Here is a 16028-nt window from a genome sequence, read left to right on the forward strand (position 1 = left end):
ATAATTGGTTTGGTATGCACAGTATAATTTATATGTGCATAAAAGTGTTCCTAATGGTACAGAAGATGAGAAGAGAGTGTCATTGGAAACATGTCTCATTTCTCTCTCCCCTTTCTCCACCTCTACCATGGCAGAGAATAAGTAGCAAGGAGGAAAGAACAGAAAGTGGAAGGACACTTCCTGTACTTCAGGAGAGCCCTCCCCAGCCTGAGGTAAAACAGGCAATCACACATATAAGATACTTGAAAGTAAGTCATTATAAATAAGAACCACAGTCCAACAAAGGCAATTCCCTATAATTTATTTAAGCCAAGCAACATAAAGCCTTTGCCTGATTACTCCCTCTTACATCACAGTCCCAAAAGAAAGGAAAATTTATATAATGTAGGGTTGATGCAGGTCTTTCAAATCCTAACAAAGAAAAAAATCATAGACTAAATAATTATTAGATTTTACTATAATTATTTTTTAAATTATGTATGCCTAAAAACAAACAAAATCAAAGTACAAAAACAAGGCAAAATATTTGTAACATACAAAACAAAGTACATCCTTAATAATCTCATAAACCGGTAAGAAGTTAGTACCTTAAGAGAAAAATGGACAAAGAACAAGGATAAGCAATTTATGAAAGAAAAAATGCAAACAGCTAAGTAAACAGGAAAAATTTCTAGTTTTACTGATAAACAAATATAAGTCAAAACAAAGAGATAATTTTTCTTACCAAACAAGCAAAAAAACTCAATTAATTTTAACTAGTAATTTCTAGCACTCATTGTTAGAGGGAGGCCTGCTAGAGGGAGTAGGGCTATTGGCATCTCTCACATAGAACTAGCTTCTTTCCAGCTCCCAAGAGATAGTAAGTACAATACACTTGAAATAAGTCTTCATCTGACTGAAAATGCAAGTTGCATCACATAAATATAAAATATCATTCCTAATGGTTATGACAGAGAATGTTATTAAGGGGATGAACATGAAAAACTGAAAAATTTGACTTTTTATATAATATTACTTTATCTCTATTATAGTTCACATTAAGCTATTTTAAAGCCTTTTTAGTTTGCTAGTCTGCAATCTTCTCTGCATTGCTTCTTAGCATTGACTCATTAAGTATTCTTCATCTGATTCAAGGCAAAATATGCTTCTGATCAAATATGCACTCACATGCTCTTTGGCAAGCTACAAACCAAATTAGAAAAATCATAAATCTGGTGCTAAACGTTCTGGAGGAATAGTATATGCTATACCTTCCTTATCAAAAAAGCACACATATGGATTGCAATATGTCAACAAACTGCTTGTGTGACTTTTCTCACTCCTAATTTAAAAATCATAGAAAGATCAATAAAATAAGCTATATTACTATATTTGGATTAATAACTAACAAACCTAGCTTCTTACTTCTCAAATGGAAATAATTCAAAAATACTTTTAAACACACTCAAAATGTGTACTTGAAATGTACATTTTAATAACTATATCTGCATAAAAGTTAAAAATAAAAACGTCTGATACCCCAAGGCTGATACCAATTTTAATATCACTAACCACTTTCACAATATGGTTCTCCAAACAAAGTTTGCTGTTATGAAGCCAGTAAAATCATCTTATCACTTTAAATATGTACCTTGATTTAAGAAAATCTAGTTTCCCTACTTAACATGACAAAAATGATCAATTATCACCAAATTTTAACCATATATGTAAAATGCATGTTTATGCCATAGTTTTGTCATTTCACGTTACAATTGATTATTTTGAAGATTCTTAATAATCACAGCACTAATGTCCAACAAATCATGCATAAATAAAATTCTTCTTGCAATTCGTGGGAATCAGGATCTTAAAGTGCAATACTGCGTATCACCATTTAGTAAAATTAACAAAAATAGAATTTTGAAAATGAGATTTAGGTATTTATCAGATATATAAAATAATAAATTTTTCTATGGAAGGAATAAAATGCATTAATCAGAATTCTCAACAGAAGACCAAATTACCCCCCAAAATCTGAAAAAAGGCCTGTCACAATTAAAGTATCTATATAAAAGATTCAAATACCCCTCAAATATATTTTTTAAATAATGGTTAACAAACATTATTTTTTAAAAAAATTCAAATTATTGTCATTTAATAAATTTTTATTTCAGGACCTCTACCTGCCTGATGAAGAGCAGAAAGATGCATAAGACATCTTTCTTGTAATTATGAAGGAAGGAACAATCTGACAGCAAAGATAATACATACACATCCCAAACCATGGAATTAATAGCTTGAAGAGATGCTCATGTTTATTTAAGCCAATATATGTAATTACTTATAAGAAAACCTGTGTTCAAAACAGAAAAAAATTCTTTCTGATTTATCAAAAGTTTACCTTTACATTTATAATAAATGAGTAGTTTTCTCTTCTTTTGAATTTTTCCACTGTATGCCCTTTAACTACTTTTCTTTTGTAATGTTAGTTTGACCATGAACAAAACATATACATGAACACAAATATCCATTCTATATCACTTGTTGTAAATGTTTTACCTATTGTAATTTTTCCTTTCTCATTAGTATTTTGGTTTCTTTATGTTTTCTGGGTTTTCTCTTTGTTATAGAAAAACTTATAGATCATCACTTCATCATTTCTATCTTGAGACCATTTGAGAAAGATTTGAGGATGATCACCAGTGTTTTCATCAACTAGTTCTACAGTTTTACTTTAAACGTGTAATTATTCAGTCTATCTCGTATTTTTTCTGGGGCACACTATGAAATAAGGGTTAGATTTAATTCATTTTCCATTTGTTTATAACATTAAAATTGAAAGGAGACAAAGAAAATTTTTTTAAAGGAATGAAAACAGAAAATCACATACAAAACTGAGAACTATTAGTCTAGCCTCACACTCCACTGTAACTTTCATGACCAGAGAATAACTGACCAGCAGCTGTAGAGTTCTGAAGATAAGAAAGCATGACTTGAGAGCAGTCAGCATAAGCAAGATGTCTGTACACCATACAACAGAAGACATCCATGACACGAAGCAGTCACCCAGAAGACTTTCCTGGAGAATTCTACTTGATAGAAACTAGACAATTAAAATATGAGTCACAATTAAAATTTTGGGTTAGAAAAAGTCAAGGTAAAAAATTATGGTGAGGACTAATTCCAGTTAAATATATTCCAGTTAAATATGGAATTAAAATTAAAACAACTATAGGCATTAATTACAAAATTAAGTCCATGTAAATGTTATAAAGTTTGATAAGTAAAAATACCATTTTAACAAACAGAAATAGGAAAGGGAAGAAGGTGGAGTATATGTAAGCATCTTTCAAAACAGATCAATGTATATCGTCTAAACAGAAATTATGTCTCCTAAAACCATAACTTGTTAATTTTTATCATAATCTCTTTTCTTAACTTTAGACAGATCTTCTGACATAACTACTATTGCTTGTAGTAAAGAAGCACTTAATTCAAAGTTCTACAATTCGATTTGGTACTTTTTGTTTCCTTTTTATAAATGTAAGTAAAAAGATTTTAATACTTTTTATTTAAAATAACAGGCATAGTATGATCAGCAGATCAATAGGAGGGAAAGAAGGAAGGGAAGGAGGGAAGAATTAGAAAGGGAAGAAAATTCTATTTCTGGTTATCTAATGTATTGTGGTTATTTGAGGGGTAATATTTTAATCCCCTTTTTGTATTTGAATTTTTTTATAGTGAACAATATCATTTAAAAAATACTAATTTTTTAGTCATAAAAAATAAAATAAGTGGTAATAAAGATAAGAAATCATGCTTACAAGAACATTATACAGCTTTTGGAAACTAAAATAGTAAGTTTGATCCACAAACAACTCTCTTGGATAACAAAGTTAGAGTTCACAGATTTCAGGCCATCTTGTGAGTTCTCTGGGATCTTTTAACTTCTCATAAACTGAGTCATGAGGTGGAAGTCTACTTTGTATTTTAGTGCACAACTAAAGCTCTGTGCATATTTAGGAAGTCTGATCTTTTGAGTGAACAAACCTAATGACTTTTCCTCAGTTCCCATCTTAAACTGTCCCCTGCAACAGTTGATTCTGCTACAGCACCCTCTTCCACATTCTAAGCAAAGGTCTTGCACACAGCAGGAATGCAAATATTTGCTGACTGATAAACAGAACATTCTCCTGACCACTCTCATCTCTGTCAGAGTTTGTGCAGGCTCCTTCTGTCTTTCCTTAGCCTCCTATATGTAGGCTTCCACCAAGATTAGGCTCTCATTTCATTTCTCTTCTTAGTCTATACACATTCTCTGAAATATATCATCCATTCTCAAGCTCTAGCTCTGTCTTTTCTTCTGGGCTCCAAATCTAAAATTTAAAGTATGTGCTACATATTTCTATAAGAATGCCCTCAGGATCTCAAATATGACATGCCAAAACTGAATTATCTTCTCCCCCATGCCTGTTTCTCATCCCATTCCCCTACCTGTTCCTTCCCTTACATATATGGGGGCAATGGCAATACCATTCCTGCTTCCCGGTCATATAGATTGAAAATTTGAATGCTGTCTTCGACTCCCTCCTCTGCCTTGTGTTTACATATTTTATACCTTTGTAATGTCTCTGATGCACATTCCATCCTTCCTATCAACACTGACATCATATAATGCAAAAACAGCATAATATGATAAAAAGAATATCAAGCTTAGACTCAGACATACTAGAATGTGAGTACTACCTCAGTTCTGAATTTGCTATGAGACCTCATATACATATTACTTAACATTTTGAATATAAATATTCAAATCATGGGATCATCTCAAGAGATATATATGCACACATATATATGAGATATATACACATATGTTATACATACTCATATATACATGTATGATATGTATACAAATATATAAGAACTATATTATTGTATATACTATGTGTGTATATATAAGCACATATATATAGGTGTCTAGGGTTCTCTACAGATACATATATAAATATGTATGTATATACACAAATTCAAATATTTGTATACACATAAATACAAATGAAAGGTAGTACATGTATACACACAAATACAAATGAAAGGTATTACTACAAACATTATTGTTATTAGCCACGATGAAATAATGTCTGACCTTACCTAGTATAAAAATGTCCAATCTTTAATCTCTCAGTCCTCCAGGCAACCTTTCACTCTAAAACAAGAATTCTTTAATCAAAACATTATTTGTATCCTTCAAATGGTGTGCATTTTGCTCTCATTTGACAACAGAATAAACTCAAAAGCACTTAGCATGGATTTCAAGGTGTTCCACTATCTAACTCTACCTTAGCATTCTGACCTCACCTCCCAGTACACATACCCTCTATCATCCAGGTTCTATTCAGCCCCAGGCCTAGAATTGTCTTGTTCTAAGTACACCCTGCATTTATGCTGCTCCTACAGTCTAGAATTTCCATTTTTGGAAACCTTTTATTCAAGGTCCAATTCAAATATCTCCTTCTCCATAATATCCCCAGTTGTTTTTTACTAAGAATTAGCCCATATTCTACTTTCATTATCCTTCTGCCTTGTATGGAGAGGATCTTTACATTTCTTTCTCTCCAACTAAATTATAAATTACTGCAGAATAGAACCTGTGGAGTATTCAACTTTGACTCTCCAACACGCATCAAGTCTTACATACAGTAAGCATTTACTGAATGTTTGTAGAATTAAATTGCATAAATAAGGCCCCCCAAGTCTTTTAATTTCAGAGAAGTTAAAACTATATAGTAAAAAGGTAAAATCAACAAATTATTCATTGTAGGCATTTTTTAATGCAAATGAAAATACATTATAAGCTTTAAGGTAAACAAAAATATTGTTTGGTGCTCCCTCTGCTGGCTTTGCAGAAGCAACTTAAGAATGTTGAACAATAACACCACAAAGAAGTAAACATTGATTCAGCTTAGCTGCTCCTTTTATACCTCCTGCAAACACTCAGAGAAGAAATCTTCCATTGAGTTCATTTGGAAATAATCCTACATGTAAAAAGGTCTCTCTATGAAATTTGTTTACAGAGAAAAAACTGATCTTACAATTTTGATGATAATAATTTTGTCAGAATTCTTGCTTATACCTTTGTTTTCTAACTAAACCACCTACTTTATATATCAAGTTTTAATTTTTAGCTGAAACTGTTGAGAAGCAAAGTAGAATAGGACCTTTTTGCTTTCTAATTAATCTTTATTTTTTTAAAAAACTGATTAGGAACATAAGAGGTTAAATTCTTCTTGTGTTCCTAAACAGAGTTATTCTGAGTACCCTGAAGGCATTTAATTCCAAAACAGGAAGCCAGAGAGAGGAACACTTGGTTACACTAATGTTATGCAGATCTTTTGGAACATATTTTCCTAAACACTTGCTGAAAGAACCTTTTCTATACTGCATGCTATCACATGAAGTTGGAGAAGGGTCTCACGGATACCACAGTACACTTACTGCTCAAATTGCCCTTCATTACTTCTCTTTTTTCCTCCACTTACCTTACTATAAAATGGCCATCTGCTTGCTCATAGAAGGGGGTAGGAAAATCAGGTGGGAATCAGGCAATGCATATTCACACACTATAGTTTAATTGTTTTGCATATATGTGTACAAGAGCTATGATATAGATTATGACATTCCATTGTTAAGAAAATGATACCATAGTAAAATTAACCTGAGACCAGCAGAGGCTGTTAAAGATCAGTGTCCTTTCTAATAAATTCTTGTTTTATATGCTTTTAGCTCTACTATAAAACTTCTGTAATCTAAAACATGTTAAATGAGATCTCACCCTGGTAAATGAAACAAAGAACAACAGTAAACCACAGGCAAGTAGAAAAGCCAGTGGATTCATGCAGTTTAGAGGTGTGCATGCTGAAGCTACTTCAGTTACTGAGCAAATGACATAACACTGTAGGCTCTATTGGAAACCTCTCAAATACAGCTTCAGACCACTAGTGATGAGCAAGCTGCTATGATCCCGTGACTAAACAGGTGAATTAGAAAGGTCCACTTTGTTACTGAGGTAAAAGGTTGTAAAATAACACCAAGGTGAGTATATTTTTCATATGCTATTTGATCTTATGTACATTTCAATGCCATTTTTAAATATAGCTCTTTCTCTTAGTTTATATGCAGTTATGTTTCAAAGAAAGCAAATGATTACTAAGCAATTATCCTCTATGCTGGAAATTAAGGTTTCATGCACATTCTTGATTATCCATAAAAATGAAGTGCAGTAATATTAAATGCAACAGTTTAGTCAGAAGAAGCCAAATAGGAAAAATAGTCACTATATTTGATCTGATTATAGTTACTTTCAAATAATGTATAAAAATATTAATTCCATGCTTAATTCTTAGACATTAAAAATGTTTATTGAAATCAGGTATCAGAAAGTCAAAACTGTATTTTTAGTCTATTCTGCATAGCTTGAAAATCATTTTTCCCTAAGAAATCTCCATGTGAATAAGAATAAGGGTTTAGCCACTGCAGTAAGCTACTATTGGCATTCTTGTGCCAAGATTCTTGACTGTTAGCATCTGCAACTGACAGAATTGAAGCCTGGCTGGTGAGTGGGTACCACTCCGTTAGGTGGGTGCCATAGGACAATGGCAGCCAGGCACAAAGAAGAGGGGAAAAGAGAGTCAGAATACAGAAGGGTATTCCCAGGCTCACTGTGACTCATCCAGTACATGGCAACCTCTAAAATGCTGAGCTTCTGTTTTTGAGCAAAGCTGTCAAATCATTAGAGTTGTTTTTAAAATTTCAATTCATGAATATGTCCTCTAACGTTCAGAGGGCATTTTCATTGAAATATACAGTTACATATATGACTGCAGCAAAGAAATTCTTACATCCCAAAAGACTTAACAGCAATTCTTTATCAAGCAATGATTCGTTCCACTTTAAATAATCAAATGCTCTATTCCAAATGATACAACAAGGTTTCAGAGCTGTAAATTAGCTGGCAGACAATATCTAAAGAGACATTTCGAAGTGTGGAAGAAAAATATTCAGAAAATGTGATTCATTTTCATTTAACATGATATAAACCCAATGATGAATGAACACAGGAAATGTATGATGTGGTTTATTGCAAAATAGAAACAGTAGTATCCAATAAAAGCTATGCTTTTTGCATTTCTTACAGTAATCCATTTACCCTATTAACTAATATCAGTGCAGCAAACTACTGAACAAGCTCTGTAAAGAAGAAAGCCATTAACTGGGCTCCCACTTTATTGACGTCATTATGTGCATGTGTGTGGTAACATCAAACACTGACACTGTTAGGTGTTCACCACAATAACTCAGTCATTTCTAGATTGATGCAACATAAACTGAGCACAAAACCAATTCAACTATGTTACATTTATTTCAAAACACCTACATCATCAACAAATACTAGAAATTTTGAAACAAAAATACATTTAAATGACTATAACTTTATATTCTAGGTGTTTTTCCTCTGGAAAATAAAAACGAAAGACTTCTATAAGACAATTCATTATAGTCTCATATATAGGTTTCACAATAAAACTTAAGTTGTCTCTTCTTTAAATCAGCAGGTCTCTAAAGGTATTATTTGTCAGATCCTTGCTGAACAGATAATTTGATAAAATAATGATATTTAAGAAAAAAACGATTGAGTTTTAAATTATTGTAACTCTGTTCTTTCTATTGCCTTCAGCTAATCCTAACATGACAACCAAAACCAGTATGGAATCTGGTCCTTTAACATTACTACTTAATTTAGCTGTAAAATTGATGTTAAATCAGTTGTTTGAATAGGGTTCAGAAAAACAAATTACTTGCATCAATTTTTTTATATTAATAACTTATAATTGCACAAAGGTTCATCTAAAACTGAAAAAAAGTATTTCAGCATGATCTAAAAATTGACAGTTAATTTTCAAGAGAGAAGATGAGAAGATACCAATGTGGAGTTCACCCACTTAACCCTATGGACAGATAACAAACTCTTTCAGAATTATTTGACAAGTAAATTATTACATAAATTATTACAATTACCTTAGAAAATTGTTTGCAGACTCTACTAAAGGTAGACATGTACATACACAATGACTCATTAATTCCAATACTAGCTACAACACAAGAGAAATATGTATAGACGTTCACCAAAAAAGATACTTAAGAATGTTCATAGCAGTACTTTTCATAATAGCCAAAAAAATGGAAGGAACATAAACCACTATCATTTTGTAGACTGTATAAACAAAACATGGTATATTTGCATAATGGAACTAGATATAGCAAGCAGAATGAGCAAATAAGTACATGCAAGTCTGATGAATTTTACACAAAAGAAGACATGAAATAATATGTACGATTAACGTAAGGTTAAGAAGAAAGAGGAAAAATAAATTTTAGTGTAAGAAGTCCATCACTAGTGACTGTTGGGAGCAGGTAGTGACTGAAAATGTCAAGAGAGAGTCCTGAGTACTGGTAAAGTCCTGTTTCTTGATCAAGTATTGTTTGCATGAGCAGGATCACTTTATGAACTCTCATCAGGCTTTTGAAAAAACTCGTAGGCAGAAGATGTGGAGAGCAATTGAAGCCCACCCAAGGCATACATTCATAACTTAGTATGGGTTTCTAAAGGTAAGTCTTTGGGGGCAGGGGGAACAGGACAAGTGGGAAGCAGCATGAAGGAGGGAAGATAAGAAATATAACTATTAACAAGCCACACATAAATGGTAGAAAAAGAAGAGAGAGAGGGCACACAGGTTTATGTAAGAGTGAATCCCAAAACCACAAGCACAGCAAGGGGACGCTAAGCTTAGAGGTCCATGGGATAAAGCGTGGGAACTTTTGGCTTAGTGGGGTCCCTGCTACGTTAGGACTTCATTTTAAAATACAAAAGAAATCAACAGTTTTTTGATCAATGTGTATCAGGTGCTGTGATAAAAGCTTTACAAATAAAATTATTTTACATTTTACTAGATCAAGAACACAGAAAAAGATCAAAACATTCTTATTAAATTTGTCATAACCCTTAGATAATAGGTATTATTGTCCTTGTCTACAGATAAACAACCTGAGCCCTAGATGAGTTATTTGTGCAAAATTTTATAAATAAAAAGTGGCAGAAGAAAGTTGGCCCTTTTTTTCTTAGGGATGAGTTGGGAAGGTGGAAAGAAAAAGACAAATAATCAATCCCTCTTTTTTTACTCTTATCTCCTCCCTAAAAAAATAAATTGTTGTATTTAGAAAACATGGTTCAATTCAACACAGTGCATATTATACTAGTTAAATATTTCATCCAAGGATCAAGTTAGGATTCCTCAAATGAAAAGTATTAAAATTGGGTGCAAAATGAGGCTTGGATGCCAAGGAAGAGGTGGATTAAGCAGCTAGGATCCAACAGTTTTTTCCACAAAGCACAGCTGAACTGTACATGGTTGAATATGTATTAGAAGGTTAGGGCATCAGCTAAACACTAGTAGGAAGGATGGTCAAAAGCATGCCTTGAAAATGTATATAGGCCAATTTATGTGTGGCTGGTCTTTTTATGTATTGGAAGAGTTATTTAAGTCTTTAAAAGAGCCCAATTCAACAGTGTTTGTCATTGTGTTCTTACTGATACTTGGTTTACCTGTTTAGAATCTCTAAAATGATGTTTCTTTTATCTATGGCATTTTTCTAATTTGTTAAATAATAGATTTTCTCCTGTTTCTATTGAAGTAGATTTTCAATAACTATTGTGTTTACTTAATATTATCTGTGTCAGCAAGAATGAGCACAGCCTTAAATGTACTGGAGTACTTTCAGTCTGCTTCCTACAGACTCCTGAGGCAGGGAAGGACACTACGGTCTAAAATTACAAAAGTCTAAAATTACATAATTCTAATATGTCTAGATCTCTTAATTAGAGAATTATAAATACAAATCCAAAATACACACCAAACCAACATCTTAATTAATATTTTCTGAAGAAACATATATATAACTGAAACAACTCAGGACAATAAAAGTCCACCACAAAATAAGACTAAGGCTATACATTTCACATGCCACAAATCTTAAAAGGTATCTATTTTACAGCTATATTAAGTGATATTTGAGTCAATTGATCAAATCTTTCCTGTAACAAATTATTCAATAATAAAAGTCATAAGGCACACAACTTATGTATCAGAAAGACTGCTAAGTGTGTGAAGTCAGTATGTGTCCACAGAATCTTATTTCAATAGTGCCTTCCATTACAAGAATATGCTGGCATCTGCACAATATGAAAACAAGACTTCTGCACTAAGTGTTCACTTTAAGGAAGATTTCTCATTATTGATTGTAGTAAACAGAAATCTTATTTTATCAAAATCTCTTATAAGAAAAGTTAATCAAACTAAAACTCAGCATGGGTTCTGCATATGTATATTGAAATAGTCCTGGCACATAGTATTGGAAAAAACTACAAATCAGGTCTCTCCCTAAAACTTCCCTAATAAGCAATTTACCAGCTGCTTTTGAAGGTTCAACAACAGTGACATCAGTACCTCTAAAAAAGCACATTCAATTTGGGGCAGATGAAACTATTAGGAAATTCTTCTCTATATTTAGTAAAATGTAACTCTTTGAACTGCTACCTACAGATCCATTCTGCCTTCTGAGTTTAGACATGATGAGAGCTTTTTGCCTCTCAATATCCATTGTCCTCCTTCTTCCCTAATAATAGAATTCTGGGCAATTGGTGTGGCTACAAGTCCAAGTTGTGGCCAAAAAAGATGTTAAGTAGAAAGGGAAATTCTAGAAAGTCTTCTTTAAAAAGAGAAGTACCTCCTCCACACCAAACCCACCCTTCTGCCTGCTATCTGGAAAATGGATGTGATTTCAAGAGTCTGAGCAACTTGGCATGAGGTGATCTTGAAGATGGAAATAATCATACATGTAGGATATCAAAGTTGGAGTACTCAATGACTTAATGCAGCTGCTTTACTACCTCCAGACTTTGTTTACATAAAAGAACAACCCTTATGTGTATATTCTTGTTATCCACAACTTAATTAGGAACTCAATTCCTAACTCACATACTGAGACTATGGAAAAGTTTTTAATATTTGAAGAGCAACATCACATTTTACCTATATCCTCTCTACTTTAAAAATAAATTTTTAGCTTCCTCACCATCTGAGTCATCCTTTTCTATACAGGTTGAAGTTACTTGGAATCTTTCTTAAATGCTTCATAATACAGCTTAAAATGCAATCCACCAGATGGGATATCTGACCAGTTCAAAGAATAGGGGAATTATTAACTTCCTTTTTTCCCATAACAAGACAGCCTTATGCATTAGCTTCTTCAGCATTCCTCTAGACTGAAGACTCATACTGTAAGTATAGAGAGTCAAAAAAAATCTAGTTCTTGTTTTGTTTTATGTACTGGAAGTGCCATTAAACCAGACTTTCCCTGTCTTGCATATGTTCAGCCTTTCCTTTTTCTCTTTAACATAAGTATAGAACTTAAGATGACATGATCAAGGCAAAAGACAGAGCCCTTCAGTTATCCACTGAAGATCTCTCTCCTAGTGGGCAGGAAGCAAATGATGAATGCTCTGGGGATGCTGGTTCAAGCAGCTCTGAATTCCCAAAGATCTGTTCCTCTTTCTAAGAATTCAGGAGCCAACTACTGAGCCATGGAAAGCCCAGTGGGTGGAGTTCAGGAAGCCCCCTTCCCCAGCTACTACCACCTAGAGAGAGAGACTGGCAGTATGAGCTGACACAGTGGAGCTGAGTACTTATTCAGGGAAAAGGTGGCGGGGGGTAGGCAATCAAAACAACAGCACCCATTTATATAACAAATACTCAGAAAGAAGAAATCACTGGGTCAGCCCGGCAGCTCACACCTGTAACCCCAGCACTTTTGGAGCCCAAGGCAAGCAGATCACCTGAGGTCAGGCGTTCAAGACCAGCCTAGCCAACATGGTGAAACCCTGTCTCTACTAAAAATACAAAAATTAACAGAGCATGGTGGCCGGCACCTATAATCCCAGTTACTCAGGAGGCTGAGGCAGGAGAATGGCTTGAACCTGGGAGGCCAAGATTGCAGTGAGCCGAGATCATGCCATTGCACTCCAGTCTGGGCGACAGATTGAGACTCTGGCTCCAAAAAAGAAACGAAAAACAAAAAAGAAATTACTGTCTCTTTAAAAAAGAAAAAATCTGTTAGTACATTGAGAGTAAGGTGGGAACTTGACTAGTGAGTGATTGACAAAGCAGTGTAAATTCCATAAGCATCCTATTTGCATAGATATTGATTGCAGTAGGTTCAAAAGACTGATTATGCTGCTTTTCAAATTTGAAATGAATGTCTTTTACCTTAGCCCTTCAGAAAAACCAAGATTGCAAATTTTAAAGACCTTAAATATGCACATGTAAAAACATATTTATGATTAATGATAGTTTACTAAATGTAATACTATGCTAAATTAATATACAGAGTAAGACTGACTTGTGCTGATGGGATTATCTTGTTTATGATTATTATTATTGACTTTAGAAGAGCTATGTAACTATTTTCTGAACAAAAGATGCAATCTAACATACACAATGCCAAACATTTGGATATTATCTTCATTGTCACTATTAATTTTCTGTAGGTTTAGTTGCTATAAATTAAGAGTTCTCTGTGCCTATGTCATTCTATTGATAAAAAAAATACAGAAATGTTTAAATATACATATATTAATGTACTAAACATTTTCTAAATTAATAATTATACCAATATCCTTTAAGTTACATCATAACTAAAATTATTCACTACTTAAATTATAATTTAAGTTAATTATTAAATATGTTTATCAATCTTTTATCCAATCAATTTAATTTTTAAAAAATTACCAGGCTACCATGAAATAGGGACAAACTGCATCCATTCCTTTTTTAGAGATAAAGTTTTTTCCAACTAAATACCATATTCAAGTTTGGCTGACAAATATTTAGAGCTTCTAGCATCTTTTATAATGAATAATCTGAGAAAACAGAAACCTAAGTGAAGTTGCAGTGTGAACCACTCTGATAGCTTTCTCTCTTCCTTTTGGTAGGAAAAGAAAGATCAGCAAATTAGTAGTTTTGCCCAGCTTTTGGTTCATGGTTCATATCGGTTCAAGTCCCTGGTTAAATCTAAATTAAATTCAAGATGTGATGCTATTTTATTGCTTTTATAAAGTTCATATTTTTATTTTACTTCAATGCTGTCCACAAGTCTAAATGTTGTGGGTGAGTTGGACAAAGACCCATGCAATTGCATCAGGCTGACTTGTTGGGGACCACTTAAAGAAGAACTCTCAGCTGGGCATGGTGGCTTACACCTGTAATCCCAGCACTTTGGGAGGCCGAGGCGGGCAGGTCACGAGGTCAAGAGATCGAGACCATCCTGGCCATGGTGGAACCCCGTCTCTACTAAAAATACAAAAAAATTAGCCGGGCGTGGTGGCAGGCGCCTGTGGTCCCAGCTACTGGGGAGGCTGAGGCAGAAGAATCACTTGAACCAAGGAGGCGGAGGTTGCAGTGAGCTGAGATTGCCCCTGCACTCCAGCCTGGCGACAAAGCAAGACTCCATCTCAAAAAGAAGAACAACTCTCTATTCAGCACTTGTGAACTCATACTGTTCCTGCAGCTATGACTGTTTCTACAAGTCTTGCTCAATTCTGAATGACCTGAAAATTCTTTATCCATCCCATTTAGTTAATGGTTTTGTCTTCAAGTCAAATCAAGTAAGGAAGTCTATAAGCAATAACGCCTTTGTTTGCAGTGGTAGTTAAAACCAACATGGCCGGGTGTGGTGGCTCATGCCTGAAATCCTAGCACTTTGGGAAGTCAAGGGGGTGAATCATGAGGTCAGGAGAAGATAGTGAAACCCCGTCTGTACTAAAAATACAAAAATTAGCAAGGCCTGGTGGCAGGCGCCTGTAATCCCAGCTACTCGGGAGGCTGAGGCAGAGAATTACTTGAACCCAGGAGGCAGAGGTTGCAGGGAGCCAAGATTGTGCCACTGCATTCCAGCCTGGGTAACAGAGCAAGGCTCCATCTCAAAAAAAAAAAAAGAAAACCAACATTAGCAAATAAAATTTTTAAAGCGAAGTTCAATTAAAAAATTAGGTTCACTATTGCCATGTAGTCTATCTCTTTAGATATTAAAATAATAAACTTAAGGAAAGACTTAAATGTTTCATTCTTATATATTAAAATTGATTAATTAATCTAAATTAAAAGTACCTAACATCTTACCTGGTTTTAGCTTTTGAAAGCCTGGGCTGAAAGATGACTGTCTTGGCCACTGTTGAATGAAATGGTCAAGACTGCAGCAGAATCCAGACTCAATGTCACAGTGGGAAACAAGATTTCCTTAGAAGCAACAGTCTATCCTTTTTAAAAATGTCATGTTTGTTGCTGGTTTGTTGTTGTTGTTAAAACAGTTTTAAGATGTTTTAATGACACTGCCATTTTACAATACTGTTTTGGTTTTGTGACCAATAAGAACAATAGTTAAAAACATTCTACTAGAGTAGAAATATGCCTATTATTTTGTACCCTAAATGGCTAGCATTGTTGATTATTGAAACTGAGCTATTAGGTCAGTGCAAAAGTAATTAAGGTTTTTGTTATTAAGCAAAAGTAAATGTGGTTTTTGCCATTACTTTTAATGACAAAAACCTTAACTATTTTTGTACCAACCTATAATATATTGGAAAATGGTTTAAATATATTTTAAAAATAAATATTGATAAAATTTTGATAAACCTTTTCACATAATTTAAGCAATTGTGAAAAGAATTTATTAAATACTTTGCTGTTTTACTACTGGATAATTTTAATTCTGTAACCTTTGAGCTTTATTCAGGAGTATTTGAGTTTGGCAAAAAGGAAGGTGTTTTTAAATTTTAATACTAATATGTAGAGGCATAAAGGTCATTAGTATCCACAATAACAATAAAAATACTTTGTATTTTCATAGCATTCTTCCTCAAGAAAGAAAATTCCTTTTTT

At 33.6% G+C, this 16028-nt stretch overlaps 1 protein-coding gene across 12 annotated transcripts in view; it reads right to left on the reverse strand.

Moving 5' to 3' along the window:
- Nucleotides 1-16028, reverse strand: part of ATG10 (autophagy related 10) — a 307667-nt gene that overhangs the window by 177401 nt on the left and 114238 nt on the right. Inside the window, exon 1 of one of the 12 annotated variants that reach the window (XM_078365890.1) lies at nt 2936-3149. The exons of the other annotated variants lie outside the window; for them this stretch is intronic. Coding sequence (XP_078222016.1) covers nt 2936-3025 — 90 coding nt within the window. The 5' untranslated portion in view covers nt 3026-3149. Of the gene's footprint in view, nt 1-2935; nt 3150-16028 lie in introns of those variants that run through there. 12 annotated transcript variants of the gene reach the window in all.

Source organism: Callithrix jacchus, chromosome 2 (genome assembly GCF_049354715.1).
Source record: "Callithrix jacchus isolate 240 chromosome 2, calJac240_pri, whole genome shotgun sequence".
Classification (NCBI taxonomy): domain Eukaryota; kingdom Metazoa; phylum Chordata; class Mammalia; order Primates; family Cebidae; genus Callithrix; species Callithrix jacchus.